Source organism: Pomacea canaliculata, linkage group LG7, assembly GCF_003073045.1.
Source record: "Pomacea canaliculata isolate SZHN2017 linkage group LG7, ASM307304v1, whole genome shotgun sequence".
Lineage (NCBI taxonomy): Eukaryota > Metazoa > Mollusca > Gastropoda > Architaenioglossa > Ampullariidae > Pomacea > Pomacea canaliculata.
The window spans coordinates 22,684,049-22,706,603 of record NC_037596.1 but is presented as its reverse complement, the minus strand read 5'-3'; the positions used below and the strand labels follow the sequence as shown (position 1 = coordinate 22,706,603).

General features: G+C 41.7%; 2 protein-coding genes across 2 annotated transcripts in view; both read right to left on the bottom strand.

Moving 5' to 3' along the window:
- Nucleotides 1-960: 960 nt before the first annotated feature.
- LOC112567751 lies at nt 961-7,708 on the bottom strand. Its single transcript, XM_025244555.1, has 5 exons — nt 6,979-7,708; nt 5,927-6,004; nt 4,227-4,330; nt 3,527-3,755; nt 961-1,283 (listed from the first exon to the last, which is right to left on the bottom strand). Exons 1-5 carry the CDS (start codon nt 7,139-7,141, stop codon nt 1,258-1,260), a joined length of 600 nt encoding a protein of 199 aa, XP_025100340.1. The 5' UTR covers nt 7,142-7,708; the 3' UTR covers nt 961-1,257.
- Nucleotides 7,709-10,756: 3,048 nt separating this feature from the next.
- The window catches only part of LOC112567539 (dynein beta chain, flagellar outer arm-like), a 68,003-nt gene continuing 56,204 nt past the window's right edge, over nt 10,757-22,555 (bottom strand). Inside the window, 17 exon segments of the mRNA XM_025244235.1 lie at nt 10,757-12,706; nt 13,293-13,386; nt 13,907-14,138; nt 14,574-14,710; nt 14,937-15,142; nt 15,264-15,465; nt 15,688-15,970; nt 16,214-16,319; nt 16,811-16,864; nt 17,379-17,657; nt 17,818-18,033; nt 18,606-18,786; nt 19,953-20,070; nt 20,314-20,518; nt 21,333-21,584; nt 21,762-21,871; nt 22,298-22,493. Coding sequence (XP_025100020.1) covers nt 11,670-12,706; nt 13,293-13,386; nt 13,907-14,138; nt 14,574-14,710; nt 14,937-15,142; nt 15,264-15,465; nt 15,688-15,970; nt 16,214-16,319; nt 16,811-16,864; nt 17,379-17,657; nt 17,818-18,033; nt 18,606-18,786; nt 19,953-20,070; nt 20,314-20,518; nt 21,333-21,584; nt 21,762-21,871; nt 22,298-22,493 — 3,908 coding nt within the window. The 3' untranslated portion in view covers nt 10,757-11,669.

The following is a 22,555-nucleotide window of genomic DNA, read 5'->3' as shown; positions in this document are numbered from 1 at the left end:
TTCTTATTTTAGATCATGGGGGTTTTCCTGATTTTGTCCTGCGCCTTTTTTGGAATGGTAGAGTGAGGCTCCTGTTGCTAGCAAATGGTAAATAGTACTAACGGAGATACATTATTTGTAAGGCGATTGAATGTCAATTATGTTACCATACTTTGCAATTATATTATGTCAAGGTCTGGCAGCAACAACAAAATTTAAACGCTCACAACCTCTAAGATTTTTTCTTTCTTTTAGAGGCGCACCCCACCGATGCTTGGCTCGTACACGGCGCAGTTTGGAGAAGGAACGGGGACGAAGTACATAGTCATTAACGTGGGTGTAAACAGGAAGAGAATCGATGAGAGTGGGCAGCTATCAATAAATGTAGTGTCACTGAGGATGCTCCATAAAAAATTTAATGCACGCAAACACGAAAACAATAACAATAATTATTGTAGAGTGAAGGATCGTGATGGGAAAATAAGGTCGTTGAGAGGAAGAGAAAGACTGTGTGACGCCAAAAGCAAAATGACAGATTGCTAAGAAACTCGAGACGCCTCTCTCTCTCACTGTCACACTTAAAAAAAAAAATTATATTATATGCTGCACGCAAATTTATTTCATACAAATTTATTAATGAAGAATTCATATTTAATACAAATTCCATTATATAGTTACAAAAATAGTGACAGGTACAAAAAAGCAAGCAAAAGCCAGGAATATTTGGGCAGCTGCAGCCACTGCTTCAGTTACCTGTTGTCTCTGTTCAAACAAACCGCCTGGTTAGCGGAATCTCTCGCTTAACAGATAGCAAAAGGTGTGATTTAATAGGGCATCATTTACATTGGCCATTTAGATGAACTTGTCGTTACTAACACTTCCAGACCTGATACCAGTTCATTAACACGACACTTCCGTAATGACTGGTCAAGACTTCCTGATGTCATGTTGTAACTGATGACATGAAGTCTATTATTTTGTTTTAATGTGTTAACACGCTGCAGAGAGATTTCATAGTTCGTGCGGCGCGTCGGTAAACAATGTCTTTTGCATGGTTATTTTGCATGCTGTTCCAAGGCAAGAAAATGTTCAACAATCGTTACACAGTTGAACAAAACATACACTCAGCAGCAGGAGATCCACACAGCCACCCAACCAATCCTCCAATCGCCCCATCCCCTGTGCCCCTTGGTAATGTTTGTAGCTGTCGTCCAAAGCGTTCAGATTTCCAAGATCCTCTCCATGGCGTTCTCGATGTTTCCGTTATCAGCAGTATCTTCATTTGTTGTCTGAGCAGCCAGCATCTACACACACACACATGCATACGCACGCACGCACACCCACGTGTATTGTCATGAAAATGAGATTGATCTGGGATGGAAAATTATGCAATAGCTGACATAAATCAGACACGAGATTTTTTTGCATTTGTAGCGGCAGTGCCATAATTGTTTGGTCCCATGGGTCAGCCTGGACAGCAGCACGAATCCTATTGTGCTTCTTTGGGGAGGAGGGGAACCACAGATGTAAAACTACTATCAATAGATAAACTCTACGCGTGGGCTGTATCCAGATATCATTAAATATCTTTTTACATATCCCTGGTGTAGAGGAGCTTGCTGGGGGCACAACATGCAGCTCGTTATGGCATGTAAACCAGCATGGAACCTCCTCAGTTTTTAATTCAAAGCATGTCAAGAACTAAGGAAGTCCAAGAAAGAAAAACAAAATCTATACAACTGACAGTTAAAACAAAACACAACTAAACTACAGTGTCCGGACATTGCAGATACTGAGACAATAATTATCACCTTGAGAGTTCCAATATGGTGGCGTCGGCTTCGTGCAGAATCATCCAGGGTCCAGCCATTAGTTTCAGGACCAGTTTGGGAGGGTGGGAAACCATGTTCGCGCCGACCCTATCACTAACTTATTTATTGATAATTCATTCAGCAGTAACTTTATCTGGGTCGTCAAGCTCAATATAAAATCTGGTATTAAGCTTTAAACACCGGGTCTGCTTATCCTCTTCCCAGTTAAATGTCAGTATTTTGCCCATCTGTGCTCTTCTGTTGGTGCATAGCTACTTTAACTAGACGCCTTATAGGAGAACCGTTCCGAGGTGTAATACATGATACAGTAAGATGGGAGTTGACTCGATGTACTCTAGTATAGTTTTGCCTTCCGGGCATCAGGGAATTTGAGGATGGGAATTTTGGTGGTGTCGATGTCAGACCAGCACAGTGTGTGGCCTCCTGACTCCACAGGGCCATCAAACCTCATTTGGACATTTTTGTTTGACATATGCTTAGTGATTGAATATGAACAACTTTATGCTCTGGTTTTAAATGAACACACGCATACATGACGCACGCTTGAAGTACTACAGTTACTGCCAAAGAGAGACGTGGAACATGTAAATATTTAAGTAATAAATGAGACTGATCCGATTTGTATTCATGTTACCGAATGAGAACGAGCAGCTTTTTAATGGTGTGCCAAAAACAGGGGATATCAGTTTCAATTCCATAATATTACATACTTAAATATAATTCTGTACATTAGGAACCCAAATTTCGAAATTTGTGACTAAAAACCTCGTTCCCCTCCACTCATACCCCTTACACCCCATCCCACCCTCATTCCACGCTTATCTTGGATGGAAGAGTAAACGCTGCAAGATAGGTCTGGCTTCCACGTGAACTGTGAAACCACATACAACCCAGTGTCTTTATGGCAACTAGGGACCGTGGAACCTTATATAATTTTATCTAAAGTTTTGAGGTGGCTAGGTTTTGCCTGCGCTTTAATAACAATAAAAGGATCGAATGTTTACCTTCGGCGTCAAAGATGAGGCGTGTGCTCAATGATTTTGTGTCTCCGTATGACAGCAGGCGAAATTATTGAAAAATACAATTGTATGAAAAAAGAAAACCGCTCTTGTGTATGCCGTTGATACGATTGTCCAACATATAATAAAAATAAAAATAAAAATCCAAACTATTCTGGGAAAAAAACCACCGCAAAGGTTTGCATATCTCTATTGCATCGAAATTTATACTGTCTCGCAATTTTAGCAAAAACCTCTGAAACCTCCGAAAGTGAATTGGAAGCTTTACAATATTTAACGGCCATGCAATTAGCGAACCGCGAGCTGCATTTTCTTAGCATCGTGTAAAATCTTACATGTCATGAGCATCAGTGACACTGGATACCGGCGCAATTTGTGTTTGTTTAATATTTAATCCATTTATTCATGTTTGCCTTGCCTTTATCTATTCTTGATTATTGTACTGTAAAACTCATGTACTATACCTCATACAAACTGGGAGCCGTAGTTATGGAAACCATGTGAAATCACGTTGACTGCTTTTCCCAGTCCATATCTAATCTTAAACTTAAACGAACTCTACCCCTAATCCTATACACTAACCTTAAATAAGTTAATTCTCCAAATATCAAGTGACTTTGATTGTAAATTTGCCCCTGATACTGTCTTCATCGTCATCACTAGTTATTATTATTCTTTGATGATTCGCCATCTTACCGATGCATCGGTGACCGTATCTGGAGGCTGGCCAAAGTGCTTGGCCTTCTGCGATGCCACGAGGGCCTGCTTCATCTCTGGACACCCGCTGTTGGGGTGTCAAGCTGGTCCACTCCGTGTCTCCTCCGTACAGATCCAACACTTGCCGATACAGCGCAAGCTGCTCGCGTCGTCGTTTTGCTTCCGCTTCCGGTATCTTAGCCTCGTTTTCAGACATCCAGTTTTCATACTGGCGAGAAAAGGAAGTGAAAGCGCTACACAATTTACGAATGAGCTGTTAGGTGAGAACCTCTCTTACCACCACCTCTCGATCTTTCAGTCTGTTTGGATATCTATCCATCCATCTAGCCACAGACATACGCGAATACATGTGTTTTCCAGTTCAAAATACAACTGAAATAAATGCAGTTTCTGCAGGAAACGAGCAAACTAAAGCTGAAACATATTCCAAACAAACTCCCTTTTCACCTAGCGGTGAGACATCACATCGTAGAAACAGTCTCGAGACATGAAATAGAACCCAGACCCATAAACAAACGATCAATCCTCCCGAGCACCAAATAAAAGCAAGTGGCGAATAATAATGTCTTTCAGTCTTGCTCATGTGACAGGCTAGCGACTGGACCAACCTGCAGCCTCTATCGGAGGAGGGGTTTGGAGTGGGAAATAATGTTGTAGGTTGAAGTGAACGCATACTCACGACTGGCGTGCAAGCTTGGAAAATTCGCAACAGGATCTGGCGGTGTACACTGGCCTGCTCCGCCAGCAGGGTCACGTGGACATCCATAAACTCCTCGTTGTCTTCTGCAAGCATTTTAAAAAAAAAAAAAATTAAGGCACGTTTCAAACAGGTTTTAGAAGCAACACCCTGAATTGGACTTCGTGGGGAGGTCTCACAGACTCATGGTTGGAAATTCAGGAAAGGGGGAGGGTGGATAACATTTTTCACTAGTTAATAAACGGTTGGACAAATTATTTGGCAAGTTTATCATTCAGACGCATCTTTACCCAAGTTCAACCAGCGCCAAATACAAAACACTTTCTCTTGGTGGCGCAGTGGCTAAAACGCTTATTGTCACGACAGTGAGAATCGGTTGTAGTCGGTTCGGATCTCAGCTCCGGTACTACTACTCTTTCTGGATGTGACACTTGTTCGCAAGGTTGATCGTCACTGTTGTTCTCTCCGTATGGCCGTGTGTGTGGAGGCAGGAGGGGGATGCATTTCACTCCTGCTTAGTGCGTGTGCTCGTTCACTTTCATTTACGATTGAGTGTTATGCAAAACGCTTTAAATCCCGCCTTCGGTGATGGAAAAGGCGCTGTACAAATAAACAGGTTTATTTACTTCTATAAACATGCCAACACGAAGCACAAAATCCCATCCTGGGTGATATTAGGAAAAGAATGGTTGAATGAGTAGTGCTAACAATTGAGGCTTTTATTACCTGCATTATTGTAGTTTCAATTTTTTAATAAACTGTCAACGTTGCATACTTTTTGTTTTCTTTTTCTACTTTAGTTTTTTGCTTTCAAGGTGGTAGTGGGATTCTATTCATGTGCCAGGCCTGTAAAATGGCTGCTTAGCGACTTCAGCAAGTTCTGCTAAACCACTTCCCCTTCTTTCTAAAACTCTCTCTCTCCCCCCCCCCCTCTAATCGATATATTTACATGTTCTGGTCATCACTCGTTCACTCATGGCAAATAAGTGGACACACACTTTTTAACTCTAAGTACTACAGTTACTGCAAAGAGCGAAGCGGAACTTCAATCGGTTGAGCAAGCATTCAGTCACTTCCTCCTCCCCCACCAAAAAGAAAAGAAAAGAAAAGAAAATTGGCAAAATTACAGCATAGAAGCCGAGGCTCTTCCCACGCGCTGCCAGGATATTAAAAGTCACTGAAGGGCTTCCTCTGCGACTCCAACTGTGCTGCTGCAGGCAGGCGCTATTTCTGCCATGTGGATTCTGTGTCGCGGTATCAAATTAAAATGGTTGCCACAGCAACTAGATCCTAGCTATACCTGCTTAATTCCTACAAGAGCGACCTTGTGTGGATACGACAGAGCTGCCTAAACTGTGTTTGTATACTTCAACGTGGGGTGTGCACCGAGTGCAAGCAAACAAGCGGAAAAAGATCAGACATCAGAGAGAGAGAGAGAGAAAGAAAGAAAAGCAACAATAACAACAACATTTTGAACATGTCTCCTGTCCTAGAATTATTATTGGCTTGAAATGAGCGTCTGTCAGTCCGTTCCCGCCGACCAATGCCTGCAATAAACTTTATATCTTGAGAGGACTACACATGGTAATTTAAAACTAAATTACTTTGAATGTAAATAAATGTTTGGCTAGGTGTGCAGCAATAGAAATATGGTCAAGTACATGAAGATAATAGCAGCTTACCTACGACAAGGTATTCTCCCTCTTGAAAGTCTTCTTCCTCTTCATCACTGTCTGTCTCATCATCATCAGATTCTGAAACTGTTAACAACGACGACGTGACTGTGGAAATCGTTTATTAAAAAAAGCACGGAGCAAAGTTATTTCTTTATTTCGGTTTTGTTTTCTTGCCATAGATAATGCTTTATTAAAATTTCTTTGTAGTATACAGATAGGAAACAGCGAAACAGAACAACTTTTTTCGAATCGCTATTTATTGGATGTCATTGTTTCGACCAACATCAATAGTGATACAGTGAGGGGATGAAGATGATTGACGATAGTGACCGTCCGTAAGACCGGATAACATTTTTCACAACGCGTGTCGTTTACTGTCTGTTTGTATGTACGTCTGTCTGCCACGACGAAGCAAACAAGCGATGGATTAATGCATGGTATTCAGAAGATTTGTTTGAAGTGTGTTTTACAAGGGGTTAGTTTGGTATTATTTTCATCACATGCACGCACGCAGACGAACGAACACATACATATATATATATACACACACAAAATGAGCGCGCGAGACACTCTCATTTATAAACGAGTTTGATTTCATCGGGGTATGGCGGAACTATTGTTATACGCGGAACCAGCAACTAAGGCTATATCAAACCAGCCATCTTTGTAAACTAATTCCATCGAGGAAAGTTTACAAAGTTTTGGTACTAAAAGCCTTGATTTCTACACGCGAGCGCGCGCGCACACACACACATACAGAGACAAAGATGCTTAACTTAGACGAATTCCAGAGTTTCTAATGTTGTAAGCTTTGGTTCTTTGCACTGGCAGTAAACTAAAACGGTTTAGACTTGGAGCGCCAACATTAATAGTATTCGCGAGGAGATGTTATCCAGACATTTACCTCAGCCCTCGCCGAAAATAGACTGAAAACAGCTCGCCGCCTCCTCCACCACCGCCACATACCCTTCCTCCATCCGTTAGCCGTCTGCTACATTGTCTACACCTTTCTCCATCCGTTACCTCCTTCCACTCAATTAAGAAGCACCTTTACTGACCTTCACCTGGGTCGTCAGACTTCTCGCTGGGTCTTTTCGGTCTGGGAATGCCGAACAGCGCGTGCAGGTCCACGCTGGGTGAGGGAGGCACGGGTGAGGTGGGTAGCGTCGTGTCGGAGACGGAACCTGTTCGAGCATCTGACTGAACGCTCTCATCCGCCATTGTGCGACGAGTCCGAATTTCTGGGTGTCGAGCCAAAGTTCCGACCTTCCTGCAGACACACAACTCTCTCACGCGCCACACCAGTTGCCTTCCCTTCTCACGACAGAGTTCGATCGGAATTCGGCGCGGAAGATGGTCAGGTTTTGTTAAAAACCCTCGCAGCCAGCCTTAATAAAACCCATAGCCTGTCTGCCAGCCTGCCAGATATCACGGCACCACCGGCCTGGACTCATAAAAAACTAACAAAAACAAACACCGTCGATCCCTTTCAACAAATAATCTTCGGCAGCAAACTGTCCTCCAAATGGAAACACCAAAACGCATTTAGAAAATTGAGTCGAATCCGAAACCAATTGCTAAACCTGCATGGCGTCGGAGCCTGGGGAGCGATGCATGCGAGACCCCCGGCGGCTGCGGCGTTCGGTGGCGGAGGCCCGGTCGCTGCTGTCGCTGTGCGCGTGGCGTGGCGTCACGTTCGGTAACGTACGTGCGCTGGTGGACCAGCGGGCCAGTCCTGCTCCCAGTCACAAATCCAGGCACCGCGCTGTGTTGAGAGACGAGCAAGGGCTCCAGAGCTCGACTGACCGCTTAATTTGCTGCAGCACTTAATATTTCCGAGTTGATGTCCGTGTCGATGATCACCAACACGTCACGCAGTGACTAACGCGGGAATTTTTCATGTTTCATTCTGTACCGAGCAGGAAGCAGCCATGCCGAAAGAAGCTTAAAAAAAAAATACTGAAAGCTTTCATACAGGAAAATTTAAATTCAGATCCATAAAAGGAAGTCCGTACCATTGTCTACAAAAAACATTAGTTAAAAACAGAAGAGGCTATCGTTATTAAAACTGTATAAGAAAGAGTTTAGCACTTTTGACTAGAATTTGACTAGAATTCACGAGAAACACATTCTTAAAATATCATATTTTGCGTCGCGTGCAACTTCCATTTCTGTCTCTCCATCCCACGCGATTTTGTCACGTGTTTTGGTGTGTGTGTTTGACTGGTGGGGGAAGCTGACTTCCTCCTGTCATCACAGCTAAAAGTCGCCAATCTCACTCCTCGCTAGGCAAGAGATTCATCATACCTGCTACCTGCCCCAAACTCCCCATCCACTACGTGTAATGTCGCTCCCTTGAGTCGCCAGCAGTTTTGAACCAGAGGTACAACCCTACCCCGCGAGTTTGCTTTACCTTCTTAATATCTACAGCACTAGCACGGGACCTCTAGACTAATACCTGATCCCTGCAAATTTTTTGGTCTAAAGCTAACACTTGTGTAACGAATTGTTCTGCTCTGGCCTGCTCATGCTTCCTCTACTGAGCTGTTTAGAATCAGAGCAGGAAGGGAGTACAGCTGGCCTTCCTCTATTTTTCTGACTAATGTTATTCACCAGTAAAGATTATCGTGGGCGCTTAGCCCTCTGATCTCATGACACTCAAACAAGCGAAATTCTTCTTTCTGCAATCTTTTCAAGTATTTGGACAGTTTGAAATTCCGTCAGTGTACTTGAGGTGCACTTGTGCTAAAGGAACTTTCTAAAGGTATCTTAAATACTTCAGACGTTAACACCAACACGTGCATGTGATGTGTGAGGAGCTTTTAACTAGAAATAACAACAAATACCCACCACCACCACCACCACCACCATCACCACAACAGCTTCATAACTGCGGCCCCAAAAGTTGAAGCAAGCAGTGGTGTGACTGCGGCCCTTGATGCCGAGCGCTGGTGGGAGGACAATGTGGACAGATGTGAACACACGTCACGCTGGGACCAGAACTGTTTAGCCACAGTCCATTAGCCAACAGGTGAAAGTGAGCAAACCTTTCTCTCTTTTGTGTCTCTTTCGTCAATAGGATATCTCAATCAACGTGAATGCTCTCTTTCTTTCTCCATCTCTCATTCAAGTCCCTCGATCCCTGCCTCTCTTACTCGCAAATAACGATCAAAGTCTCACTCGGATGCGCGCACGCGCACTCTTTCCTCTGCCTTCTTTCTCTCTCCCCACTTCATCTGCACACAGGATCAGTTTGTTAATAAATAGCTCTCCATTTTGTACATTTTAGGTGTAAACCCAGCAGGTACTGTGACCGCCCAGCAGGACAATTCACATTTCCAATATCGACTGCACAAAGTACATTCCGAATGTAAGCAATATCTTTTGTAACACACTCTCTCTCTCTCATATCAGCCTTTGGGGTAGCTAAGGTTCTTAGCTGACATCAAACGTTTACTGGATCACACTTCCTTACGGGAAATATATCTTGAAAATAAGAAACTCAAGCGAAAACTGAAGGTCGGTAAAATGCTTGTCTTGAGACCCGATGACCCGAAGTCCCTAGAAGTAGTTGCGCTTCTTTAGAATCCGAATCCTGTTGGAGTTTGAACTGTTGACCTTTATAGTGTCAGCTGGTAACAATGAGGCCTCAATGTAATAATGTTGGTACAGTCTGATGAGAAAGCGGACACTGCGCGGTGTGGTGGCGCCAGTGCTGCCAAAGAGTGGTGCTACCATGCACACAGCACAGACACAGAAGTCGGAAGTCGCTAAGTCACATCCCAAGGGTTGAGACAAGAAGCTCTTTGTACTTTGTAGTGGTGGTGCGTCCTTTGGACTTCTAGAGGGAAGCCTACTGTAAGGCCTCACTGTTTAGCCGCATTGACAGGCTGTCAACAGGAAGTTGTGTGGTAACCAGATAACATTCTCGTCCTCCCCCCCTCTGCAATCTGTTGTTCATATGTATCAATGCATGGTATGGATCATTATGGGTGCGTGGGAATTTATTGTCTACCCCTTATTGCTTCTTAACGCACGAGAAAGTGTCCCAAAACTTAATCCTGAAATACGTAAATATTAGTAGAGTGTACAATCGCTGAGTGTTAACCTTTATAAAACAGAGTTTAGAGGGGTGAATGGTTTGGTTACCTCCGGAACATGCTTGTTTTTTATGTTTATTTCTCCGTTCTAAGATGTTACCAGTGGCTTAAATACTAAGTAGAAGAGATTGCAATCGATGCACTTCTATCAAGCTTAAGAAACTTGCTCAGTGTCGTAATCTGAAATGGTACTGATGTGAGAGAGAGAAAAAAAAGGGGGGGGGGGCCGGGGCGAATGAGCAAGCTTCACGCGCCGGCTTCACTCAAAGCGTCCTGCATGTTGCTAAACTTGAGCTGTCAACCTGTCAAGTTATCAAAGGGGCATCAAGAGCACAATTGTTTCACTATTTCGTTACTTTTGTGCCTACTTTTTTTTAATGTTTAAGGTGATAATTGTAATGTTCAAAGGGTTTTAATCTGGTGATAGGAGTCGTTATTTGTTTAGGATTTGTATTATAATCTTGTACTGAATTATACTCGGACCTTCAAAGATCACTTTATTTTGCACTCAAGATAGCATTCAAAAGTAACAACTTAAATTCTTAATATGACATGTGATCTGCTAGCAGATGTATGTTCTGAGGCCGAGACATGCAGGATGTAAGAAGTTATAGGTCATGACATCAGAGGTGCCACTCCTGAGATCTGATCGGATCTCACTTCCTGTGGGCTTCCTGTGGGCTCTCCTCTCAAGTCACTCGCAGTAGCAGATCATCCTCTTACAAAACAAAGCAAAGCGGTAAGAAAATTTATTTTTTCAATACACACAAACACAAGTTTCATTTCGATAGAAGATAAACTGGTTGCAATGGAAGAATATGACAAATCATGGGAAAAGTTAAATGCCTCTGTGAAGGCATTCTGCTGCTGGGGAAAAAACTCCATTTGCACAATTTTATAAATATTTTATGCAAGGAAAGATCCTTATTCAAAATAATATTTTATGAATTGTGTTAGTCCAGGTCATTGTGTCCTTCGGTCATACATTTGAAAAGTAAACATATTTCATTCAGTTTCTGTGAAGACCCCAATGGGGAGGCATTACAAAAACATGATATGAAGTATGAATAAGTATCTTGCATAAAATCCTGACCAAAGACAGCTTGAAAAATTCCTGATATCCCAATCCAAAGCAAATATTGTGATTTTGTTTTACATGTTTGCAAACTTCATCAAGCAATATCACATTGAGAGAAAAGCACAGCAGCAATATGTATGCTCAATCTCTCTCTCTCTATATATATATCTGAATATTGTTTCCCATATATGTTATTTTATCACACATTGCATATTTGAACAAGGAGTGATCATTTTCACATTTGATATGACTAAACACAGCTCTAAATCCTTTCTCCCACATGCAGTATATCTCACATTTGTTTACCACACAACATCCACATACATGCACACATTTTTTTGTCTCATGTTTGAAGCACGAAGTTTCAAGTCAGAACAAACCTTACTGCTGTCAACCAAAGCTCAACACAATTTCAAACTCTTCTGAAAAACACAGCCTATGTGATGATTAATTTAATTAATCAGTACTTCTGTTATTATTAATGTTCTTTGTGCATTAGTATGTTCAACCTCTACAGCTGGCTATTAACTCAGTGATGGTCTAGCTGCTTGGCCAATGGACACTTTTTGCCTCATTCTACAGGCAGCGAGTCTTCACCAGGTGCAAGAAAGGTTGGGGACTCTGGAACCTCTGATGGCTCTTCCGTTTCAGAATCTTTGCCTTGCTGAGTATTGTCTTCATGGCTGGATGACACTTCTGGCCTGGATAGGGGTTCATCATCTGCTGGATCATCTGTTGGGTGCCATTGGCTGACACCTTCACCAGAAGCTGAAGTTTTTCTTTCAGATTTTTCCAGAAACTCCAGTCTTTCTGTTCCTTTTTCAGATGGCTCACTTCCTGTCTCCTGCTCTTTCTCGGCCTCCTCCATCTCATCTCTTTCCTTCTCCTCTTCTTCCTGGTATTCCTCTGACACATAGTCTTCCTCCCTGTGATATTCCTCTGACACACGGTCTTGACTTTTGTCGTCATCTTCCTGCTGTTCCTCATCAGTCACCTCTTGATTGGTGACGAAATAATCAGACCTTTTCTCCTCTTCTGGTGTCTCTTCAAAAGAAGCTTCCACATCTATTGTTGCTGATTGATATGTAGGTTGCATTTTGTGTCTGTTTGATTCGTTCTCCTCCCATAGTTCCTCCTGTTCTTCTACTGAATGACTCCCATGTGATCTTGGTCTTGAGGGAGGCTTGTTGTGACTCTGGGATTCAGCGCTTCTGTTCCTCTCTTCTGTTGGTGGCTTAGGAACGCGAGACATGGAGGCTGCTGAGGTGGGACGAGACTTGACCAGTGGGGGCTCAACAACACCATCATCTAACACCCTCTGTTTGCCGTTCAGCATGGCCGGCTCTCGTGTGAGTCCCAGACCTGGAGGCAGAGGTGGAGCCTGTGGTGTCATGGACTTGTATGACAGCTGTGACTGCTCTGAGCGTACCGAAATCTCAGAGCTTGTCTCTGGTTGTTCTCTGGTTTCGTCAGGATATAGATCATCATCTCTGTCATCCTCTTCTGAAATGGTTTCTTCTTCTTCCTCTTCTTCTGCTTGCTGAATGGATGGGAATCGTTGTAGCAGAAGGTAAGAGCGAGACTTCTTGCTACCTCCCTCCGGCAGACCTGCAACAAGTGGAAAACCATTTTTTAAGTTTCAACACAAATGTCCCCAAAACTTTGGGTGTCATAACCACATGATGTCAAAGATTAAAGTTAACATCTAGAGGCCATAGTTATAGTAAGGGCAAGTTATCTTAGGGTTTGCTGTAGAGCCTTAGAGGAAATAGGCAGTAACTTAGAAGGTCAGCGGATAATCTAGAGGTCCTGATCTTTCATATGGCCCACACGTGTGGCTACAGAGGGCTTGGTATGTTAGCAGAAGTTAAGCAAACCTACAGAGGACTTGTAGGTCTGTAGGCACTAAGTTGAAATTAAATAATTTTGCTAAAAGTAGAGAAAGTAGAGATTAAGCAAATCAGGAGGTACAAGTACCTCTCATTCATAACTGCATCCCCCAGAATTCTGCTTCCTAGCCCTCAATTATCCATAAATAATCACTATACGTGTGCATCTATCTCCAGTTGTTACTGCATGTGAATAACAAATTTAATTATGCTTGTCATAATACTATGATGCTATGACAGTCGGCAATCATATCACTTTATGAGCAGTTCATGACCTATGAACCACTACTCATGTTACTACTGACCTCTGTCCAGTATAAAAGCTGTACCAGACAGGGTCCATTCATGTGCTGGACCTTGACAGTTGATGGGCAGCTTACAAACCAGTATCTGGCGACTCTGGAAAACAAAAACCCCGACATGTAGACAAGGTATTGGCATGCTTGAAGTAAATCAGAACAGCTGGTAATTAACAGGCAACCACTTCATGCTTTGATTCAAAGTTAGAAACAGAATATCATTTTTTCCGTGTCTATAATTGCTGTGTAAATTATATACAGGTGAAAACGTTAATAAAGATTAAAAATAAACATTGCCATGATTTGAAAAACAACAGCCACAATTACAGCTGTTACTGCCACAGTCAGTGTGATGCAGCTCATGCTTGACTTACCTGTTGTAAACCTTAACAACTGTGTATACATGATCATTTCTTGTGACTTAATCCTGATGTGCTGAGATTCCTGTTTCAGAAGGGCATGAGCATTTGCTGGCGACCTAAGCTTACAGCTATACTGAAAACCTAACAACTGATCATTATTTGGATGGAACTACTGCCCTTTAAAAGTGGAACAAATTTTCTACAGAGTTTCATCCCTTGAAATCTGACCAGGATTATGAACACTTAGGATTCTCTCACCTTGTTCATGAAAACAGGACACCTATAGGTACCGACTAGGCTTTCTTCTCTCTCGTCTACCTCAGACAAGTGTCTCTTTTTGGCTAAGACTTGGCTGTTGTCCTTATCAAGGGATGTACCATCATGAGTGTTTGTCTCTTGCTGGTCAAGTGACCGGTTCTGGTTGATTTTATCTTGACTGGACTTGACAATAGGGCAAAGATAGATGCACGGAAGTTGAAACAAAGACGACCTGCAAAGATTAGAGTTAGTATGCATGTTACTCATAATACAGGTCCTATTAAAGATATGTATGAACACATATTAAATATGTGCCTGTTACTCATATCACAGAATTCCTAGTTTTATAGCCTGCCACTCCAGTCTGATGCTGGCAAAGGCACTTTTGTCCATGTCCCCCTCCTAAAATTTACACAGTTATCAGATCCATGAATGAGAATTTAAAGAGATCAATAAAACAGGATGCCTCTTTCCAAAACACAGCTGAGGATGATAGTGTTAGAATGCTTACCTCACAGGAATGAAATTGAGCTAACTACAAAATTTTGGTAAATTGATATTTTGAAATATGCTAAACCCAGTCATTTGAAAATAATTTTACATTTAGGTTAGTCTTTACAGCAAATAGGAGATGCCACAACATAACTAAAACATCACAAAGCCTTACTTTGAAGTTGCCAGGCAATCCAGGTCATAGTTCCAATCAGCACCTTCCAGGAATATGTCATTGAGAAAGAGGCCTCCCTCATCAATGTCAAAATCACTCACATCTTTGCTGTTCAGTACAACGCATCGGAAGTCAATCTGTACAGTAAATGAGCCAACAATAAGAATGCATCAACTGAGTTAAGTGCTTCTCATAGCAGTTCGCCAGATACATAAATTAACAAAAGGGATCAATCCCAATGGCTGTTGTGGCTCACTGTATTGGATGAAAACAGCCGACAAAAAAGGACAGTGTGAGTAAAAGACTACTCTATATCCACACCTGGCTGTGCTACACGCTTTAAATCCTAATGGTAGTAGCTACCTGGTCTATGTCAGCGCCAACAAGAACAGCCTTCTCCTGTTTAATGGCTGTCAGGAGAGCCTGGGGGTTGACAAGACCTCCCAGCCATACAGTTGTCAAATGACCCCGAGCAATGAAAGAGCTGGTTTCAAAGCCATTCTCATCGAAGGTGGGCACCATTTGCTTTCTGACCCATCCATGTAATTGTCGATGTCGTTTCATAAGATCTGGACATAAAATAAAAATTAGCGAAATCAACTGGAGAACAGACGCAAGCAAGCTAAGAATTCACTTAGATACTCCGTATTCTCAGACACAGACGTGCAGATGTTTCGGATGAGCACTGACCATCCAGCCAGGAGACCAGAGGATGTGTACATGGCTGCCCATTGGGGTGTGTCCAAGCAATGGGCACCATTTCCTCCTGCAGGCTGTACACTGTGGACATAAGGGGATGAGGGAGTGCACTCCGACCCCCTACCATAGATGTCTGCAAATCTGAGATCTGTTGTCGGATGTGGCACAGCAGAGAGTTCATCCAAAGACATTCCTAGCAAGAGAAAACAATTCTGTTTAAGTGTACAATCACCAATGCAAGATTCATCATTTAACAAAAATCATTTTATTGGGATTTTACACAAGTTTTGATCTGACTACCCTTAGGAAAAAAAAGAGACAAATCCTGTAAGCCATTCATTCATATGCAGCCAAGCTGACAGAAAGGCTGTCACCAAAAGGGTTGACTAGGGTCACAGGGGTCAAAGGCACTTACCTGTAAGAGAACATAGCCAATGCTCTCAGGCATGAGACTGCTGGAGGCAGAGCTCATACTGATGATTGATGGACGGTGGTAGGGAAAGCTGTACTCCTGTGACAGGAACTGAGGTACCTGGCCCAGTTCCAGCATTCCTGGTAGTTTTTCCAAACATAAGTCCAGCGCTGACCGCAGTTTGTTGAGATCCACGAGGTCCCTGGCTGAAGCCACAGAAACCTCTCCAGCTTCCATACTCTGTGTCTCATGCATGTGGTAGAGGTTGTGGATGAAGCGGTGTGCACTAACACAAAAGACGGTAGTCTTATGCTGGGATGTTTCAACGAAAATAAAGCTTGAACACATATAGTACCCCTAGTTATAAATGTAAGAAAGATATTGCAATCCTGTTAAAGAAATTTCACAGGCAGAGGAACTTGTAAAGGATTGTCAATAATTGTATTGTTAATAAAATCCATAAAGCATTTACTTTCAAACTAAAAAAAAAAGAAATCCAAATTAAAAAAGAAAACAAAAACCTAAGTACCTGGCATCATTTGCCTGACGTTCTTTGGTAAAGTTCAGTTGTAAAGCTCCAAGAGTGTTTGTCTCATGTGCAGTCTTTTCAAACCATTCAGCATATGATGCAGGGGCTGGATAAATTCAAATGATATTTGCAACACCCATGGTATTTTCAGAATAGCTGATAGGATGCTTAAACCTTGTCTGTTATGTGCTAAAGTATATGAGACTTGTGTCTTTTATTGGCATGACTATTGACTGTTCTGTTTGGTATTCCACACAAAAATATAAACCAATATTTCTGCCTTCACAAACAATCCTAAGATGAAGTGAATAATATATGAACATTTTTTGCAATGATTTGACAAAAGCTACTAATCTATGGCTAATTTTTTGCTTTTGAGACTTTAATATTTTAAAATTGATTAAAATTGGAAACATCACTATTACTTCATGTGCAGCAAGTTTCAAAATTTAAAACACCTTATTGCTGACTCTAGAAATTGTACTTTAATTGCTTTAACCCAATCATCAGAGGCCTATCAGAGATACTAAAAACTGTACAACAGCAGCAATTAAGTGCTGATCTCATGATCATTGCTGGCCCATAAACAGAACTCACCAACATTGGCAGGTGGAACTGAGATTCGTTCAGTTCCAAGCTGTATGTCAGCCCCTGGGTCACGGTACACTGCCTTCAGACCTCTTCAACCAGGCTTCTGATGTAGACAATGTCACATTCACTTGACACCATTGCACCATACAGTAACTGCAACCCAAAAGGGATTCTGTGTGCACAAAGTAAGAGTGACAAACCGTTTGCAAATTATCCATTCACAGAGGACCATACTAGGATAAATAGCATATTTATATAATATATTTATATATAACTAACAAACAACATACCGGGATAAATAACATACGCTAACGAAACAACGTGCAGTTATAGGAAACGTTCATTCTAATCTTTAACTGCACAAAATAACATGCACTTCAGGATGCTCATAAGTATCACCATCTTGTACCAAACTTTGCTGACTATGTAAAGACATAGTTTATATGCTTATCGCAACATCTGGAAAAATTAAAAAAGTAAGTGATTAAGTGCAGCATTACGTGCAGGCCCTATGACATATTGTTTGACAAACTGCAATTTCAATTCAAGCTGCTCAACCAGCCAATCAGCTAACTGCCCACCTGTCCAACAGCATGGCAGAGATCATCCAGACTGGGCTCTGATCTGTCAGTTGCCTGTAGTGCTTTGCCAGTCACAAACCTGATGGCGTTGATCATCTGAATAGACCCAAAGGGATACCACCGAGTAAATCCTGCACTGCCAAAAAGTTGGCGAGCATTCAGTGCTCCTTGGATGACGGCCATGGCGAAGCATAGACTCTTGATCAGTGTTGATTTACTGGCCACCTCCTCCCACACCTCCAAGGGCACCTGGTGCAGTGCTGTCACAATGGCTGGAAAAAGAGTAAATTCATGAGCACGAGAAAGGCATAAAATGGGTAAACATCAATTTACTGAAAGCAGTAAGTTTCCAGTGGTGCCTTGATTATGATGATGACAATGACAACAATGATGTTGATGATGAAGATGATGATGATGCAGTATCATACCCACCCTCATGGAGATAATATTTTGGTGACAGGCAGGCTACTCCTCCCTTGGATGAACGCTGAGAGGGTGCAGCAGGATGATTTTTAGCAAGAAACATGATGTGTGTCCAGGACACCTTATGAAGGCTTTGTGTCAGCTGTCTGGGGATGTTGCTGTCTGTCTCACATGTGAGCCACACACAGAAGTGACCTCCATCTGACCGTCCCTCCACTGTGTTGGCTGGAGACAGTGACAGTGTCTTTAAACATCTTCCCATTCTTTACTTTCTTCTTGCTTATCTTTTCATATTCATTAGTAATTTCATTAGCCTGTTTCTTAGTAATTAAACAAATCAACAACTAACTCTGTGCTGAACAAGGACGACTGACAGCGATGTTAACAACACAAAATTAATGAAATAATGAGAAATAAATTATAAGCCCATTTTCAATGGAATAAAAATTCTGAAAAGAAGTATATATATATATTTGAATTAGTCATAATATCTATAATTATAATACTAATGAGTCATTAGGATCTGAATGGCCCTTTCTGTTATCAACTGCTAATGGACACTCTATGGCTAGTCTAACAGCAGAAGCAAAAGCTTACTCGGTTTAATGTAAGCCTTTTGTTGACAGGTAAGCATGCACTAACAAATAAAATATTTATACCAGTTTAATGGACAGCCTCAATCAGTACACTGAACAGCTATATATTCCAGGCAGCAATAATCAGTATTGGGCAAAGCTCGGGAAAGAAATTATCTATTAGCATCAAGAAAGATCTTAAGGACTCTTGATTCCACCTACCTCTGCTTTTGGCTACTCGCTGCAGCAGCTGTCGAAGAGAGATGAAGAAAGATGGGTGAGCCAGGTGCAGTGCTTCAATCACCACCCACCCATCATTCTTGTCTGCAGTGTCTATAGCCTCCTCAACAAGGATTTCACAACCATCACCGATGCTCACTCTTTCCACTGTAATACTCAGGTCCTGTAGACACACCACAACACACTGTAGAATGGACACTCTTTTATAGGACTAAATCAACATATTTTTATTTTCTGTAAGTGTGTGACACAGAGATTAGAACATGAACATCAAAAACCTAAAAGTCACACCAGTTTGACCTACATGGTAGTCAACTTCCTCCACTCGGCCTAGCTGTTGAATCAGTACCTGAGTCTGCAGAAGGTACTTTGTAAGGTAATGGGATAAGGGAGGCAAGATGAATATTACTCTCACAAAACCCTGAACTTGAGATATATGAGGTCTCTTGAATCTCACTCCCAATGACAGAAAGACTATGGCACTATCTTTACATTTGCTGAGCATCAATAACCGATACTGAACATCTGAATCCAACAAGGTCAAGGGTTACAAACTAATGTTTTAGCAAGCACAGAAGCATGTCTTTGCAGAAAGATACTGTTTAACACTACACTTTGCATTTTTCATTACGTCTCTCAGTCTCATCACTAGATGTGTAGTGCTAGAAAACCTTTAAAACTACTAAATAATTATCACACGAATAGTTCCTTCACAAACTTGTTCAGGATATAAGTGCTATGTATGTTACTGAGTTATTTATGTTTAACAGTCTGTAATTCGATTTGTGGAGGTTCTGTGTCTTGGTGTTAGTGTGCTTGTTTGTGGAGCTGAAGAGCCCCAAATTAAGACCTACTTGGGCCTGTGAATGGAAAATTCCCCACCCAGCACCTGGCAAACAGAAATGAGAACCTGATTTATCCCGGGAGGTAAATGCAGTCGAAGGCTATCTGGGAAGGTGAATTGAAGGAGAGGGATGGGTTCTGCCTTCCACATGACATGCCTTAGACATGGTGAACCACCTATAATCACTGCTCCTGCAGGACCCTTTACATTTTAATTTCATTTGGACCACCGGGAAATCTCATTCCAAGACCATATCTTTCAAGTATTCACTAAATTTTGATGACCTATGGCACTGAACCTTGCCTCAGATGGTGGAGCTGAAAGTAAAGCTATGAGGATGGAGAAGTCTTTCTGGAGTACTGTAGTCCTTGTCACAAGCTGTTATCTGACCTGACTAACCCTAACCCTGTCATGGGAAATAAAACGCAAAAGAAGATTTTATCAACGTGTTTTGTTCTTTCAGCATCATTGTTTTACATAGTCACCTTGGCAACTTTTAGCAGCGCATTCACTGGGTTGTCTGTCAGCTTAAGTCTTGACTCTGGCACCATGTCCTCAACAGCAGTGCTCAAGGGAAGCAGCAACAAGACTCCCAGGTGTGACCTTCACAGGTGAAGGGTTCATTAGGTGTAGCAACTCTTAACGAAGAAGTGACAAGGTTGATTGAAAATGATAACTCTTTGATGGAGTGATTCTATTTTTGACAGGAGGAAATGACCCTAAGGAACATCTTTTTATCGTCTCACATAGCAAGCTACTTTTTACCAAGGCACTGTCTTTCTTAATGAGAGAAATAAAATGAAGAGAGAAGCATATTTGCACATGTTCTAGGATTCATTATCTCACCTTGCACCCAGGAGTACCTCAGCTATACTCATGCTGTTTTCAGCAGGATCATTGAGTCGAAGGTGTTTCTCAGTGTAGCGTGCCAAGGCACTGGGAAGGCGGTCTGGTCGCAGCATGCGTAATATCAAAAGCTGGTGGAAGTCAGTCAGAGAACCTAAGTCAGGAGAACTAGTGGTACCCTCAGTCTGTGCTCCTTGGATGTCTTCTGAGGCGATGCACCAAAAATAGAGAAGTATTTTTCCTCCTCATAGCGTTTTTGTTAATCTTATTCATTACTTATTCTTTTTTGCAAATGTCAGACATGGTTGACTAGGTGAATAACAGATGTACTGCTGATCCTTTGTCGGTCATATTACATATTGCTGCTTGTCACATTTCCTCTTTGTAAAGAAGAAATTTTAATTTTAAAAATATGCATGTTGTATTTCTATTTGTAGAGAAGAGATATTACTTGAATTTATAAATATATTACCAATCATCTGTTGCTTATTGTATTTCTTTTTTAAAACATGAGATATTATTTATTTTATAAATATTATGTTATTGATCCTTTAGTGGTCAATACAACATGCTGTTCTTTCTTGTGCTTCTTCTTTGAAACTTTGTCTCAGCTTGGATCCCATATGTTTACAGCCTATGGTCACAATCTCCCTCATGATCAATAGCAGCAGCAATGTACAGTCTCAATTTATTATTTTACCAACAATATCTATCCAACACACATAGTTGGTCGGTGGTAAAAATGGTGACAATGAAAGATAAATGTGTATGATCTATGTGCCGCAGTCTATGTGTATGATACATTGAGTTTACTGTAATCATTATTTCACCACAAATCACATGACCTGGAATTTCCAATCATCCCTTTAAATGACACAACCAGTCATTAGAATAATTAGAGTAGTGAAAGTCTGTAAGATTTATGTCTGCCATGTCTGTAATTGGCAAGTGTATGTAAGATAATGAATGTGTACTGTGCAAACACTGTGCTTAAAACTGCCAGAAGAATTCTCTCTTACCTTCCTTTTCAATGGCCTTTAGCCCTGCTCTCTCAGACAGTGGCAAAGGCTCCTGTTCAGGGTATGGGGTGGTGTACCACTGATGCCAAGCCTGAGATGCTGATGCAAAACTGACGCACAGAGAGTCCAGGGGACCAGGCAGAACTGATAATGCCATGACATCTTCCCATTGTTCCTGTGACAACCAGGTTGGGGGACTATCTTTGCTGTCAAAGTCTGACAGGGTAAGCTGCATGCCTAGACCTGGGTTACCTTTCAACACAGTGAAGAAAGAAATTAAAGAATTTACTCTCAATCTGTTGAATATATAATAACAGGATGGATAGAGGGCCAATTTGGGAAAATATTTCTAGTGAGTGAAAAATCGTGAAGTGAAAAATTCTTCTGGTTACATTATAAATATTTTCCTTTAAAAAAATGCTTAATCACCCTGAAGAAATAGAGACATCTCTTCTGTTGAGAAGTCTTCGCCTGCTTCAGACTGGATGTTGAGACATAGAAGGGTTCTCAATAACAGCTGATCTTCTTCAAGCAAACTCCTGAGAAAAATGCCAAATCACAGATAAATGCATATACACACATAAAGGCATGTGCCCCTCCACACAAACACACATATGCATGCATATCTCTTTGTATGCACATATATAAACACACAAAAATACATACAAGATGGAATAAATAGCCAGTCCTAAAAGAGAAATCCTTAATTTAGGACTGTGTATACTATGTACATTTTTAAATGAAAGAGTTCAAACAGCCAAGATCTCTCATCAAATTCACAAAATTCTTTCCATTTTTGAATTGGGGTGGGTATCAAATGTATACATTATTCATTTTCTTTAAGACCCTAAACTGTTAGTCTGTAAAAAGATCAGGTCTTTATAAATCATCATTACGTACAGTACATGTATCAGCTAACAAATGACAAAAGATGCCAGGCAGGTACACATGAATAAAACACTAACTGCATGAGACGGTGGAAGATCAGGCTGGTGATGGAGTCCATGAGCTGCTTGATGCGGTTGGCAGACAAGCTCGCATACTCCACCCCTGGTGTGGGCAGCTGGATGGTGTCAGGCAGCTCAACAGTTGGCAGCTCCTCCGACTCGGAGCCATACGCCACTTTGTGAGCAGCTCCCGTACTAATGCTTGTACTCTCCCCTGGACATAAAGGGTAGATTTAGATGCTGTAACTTGGAAGAGTTATCTCTCTCAATTTTCAC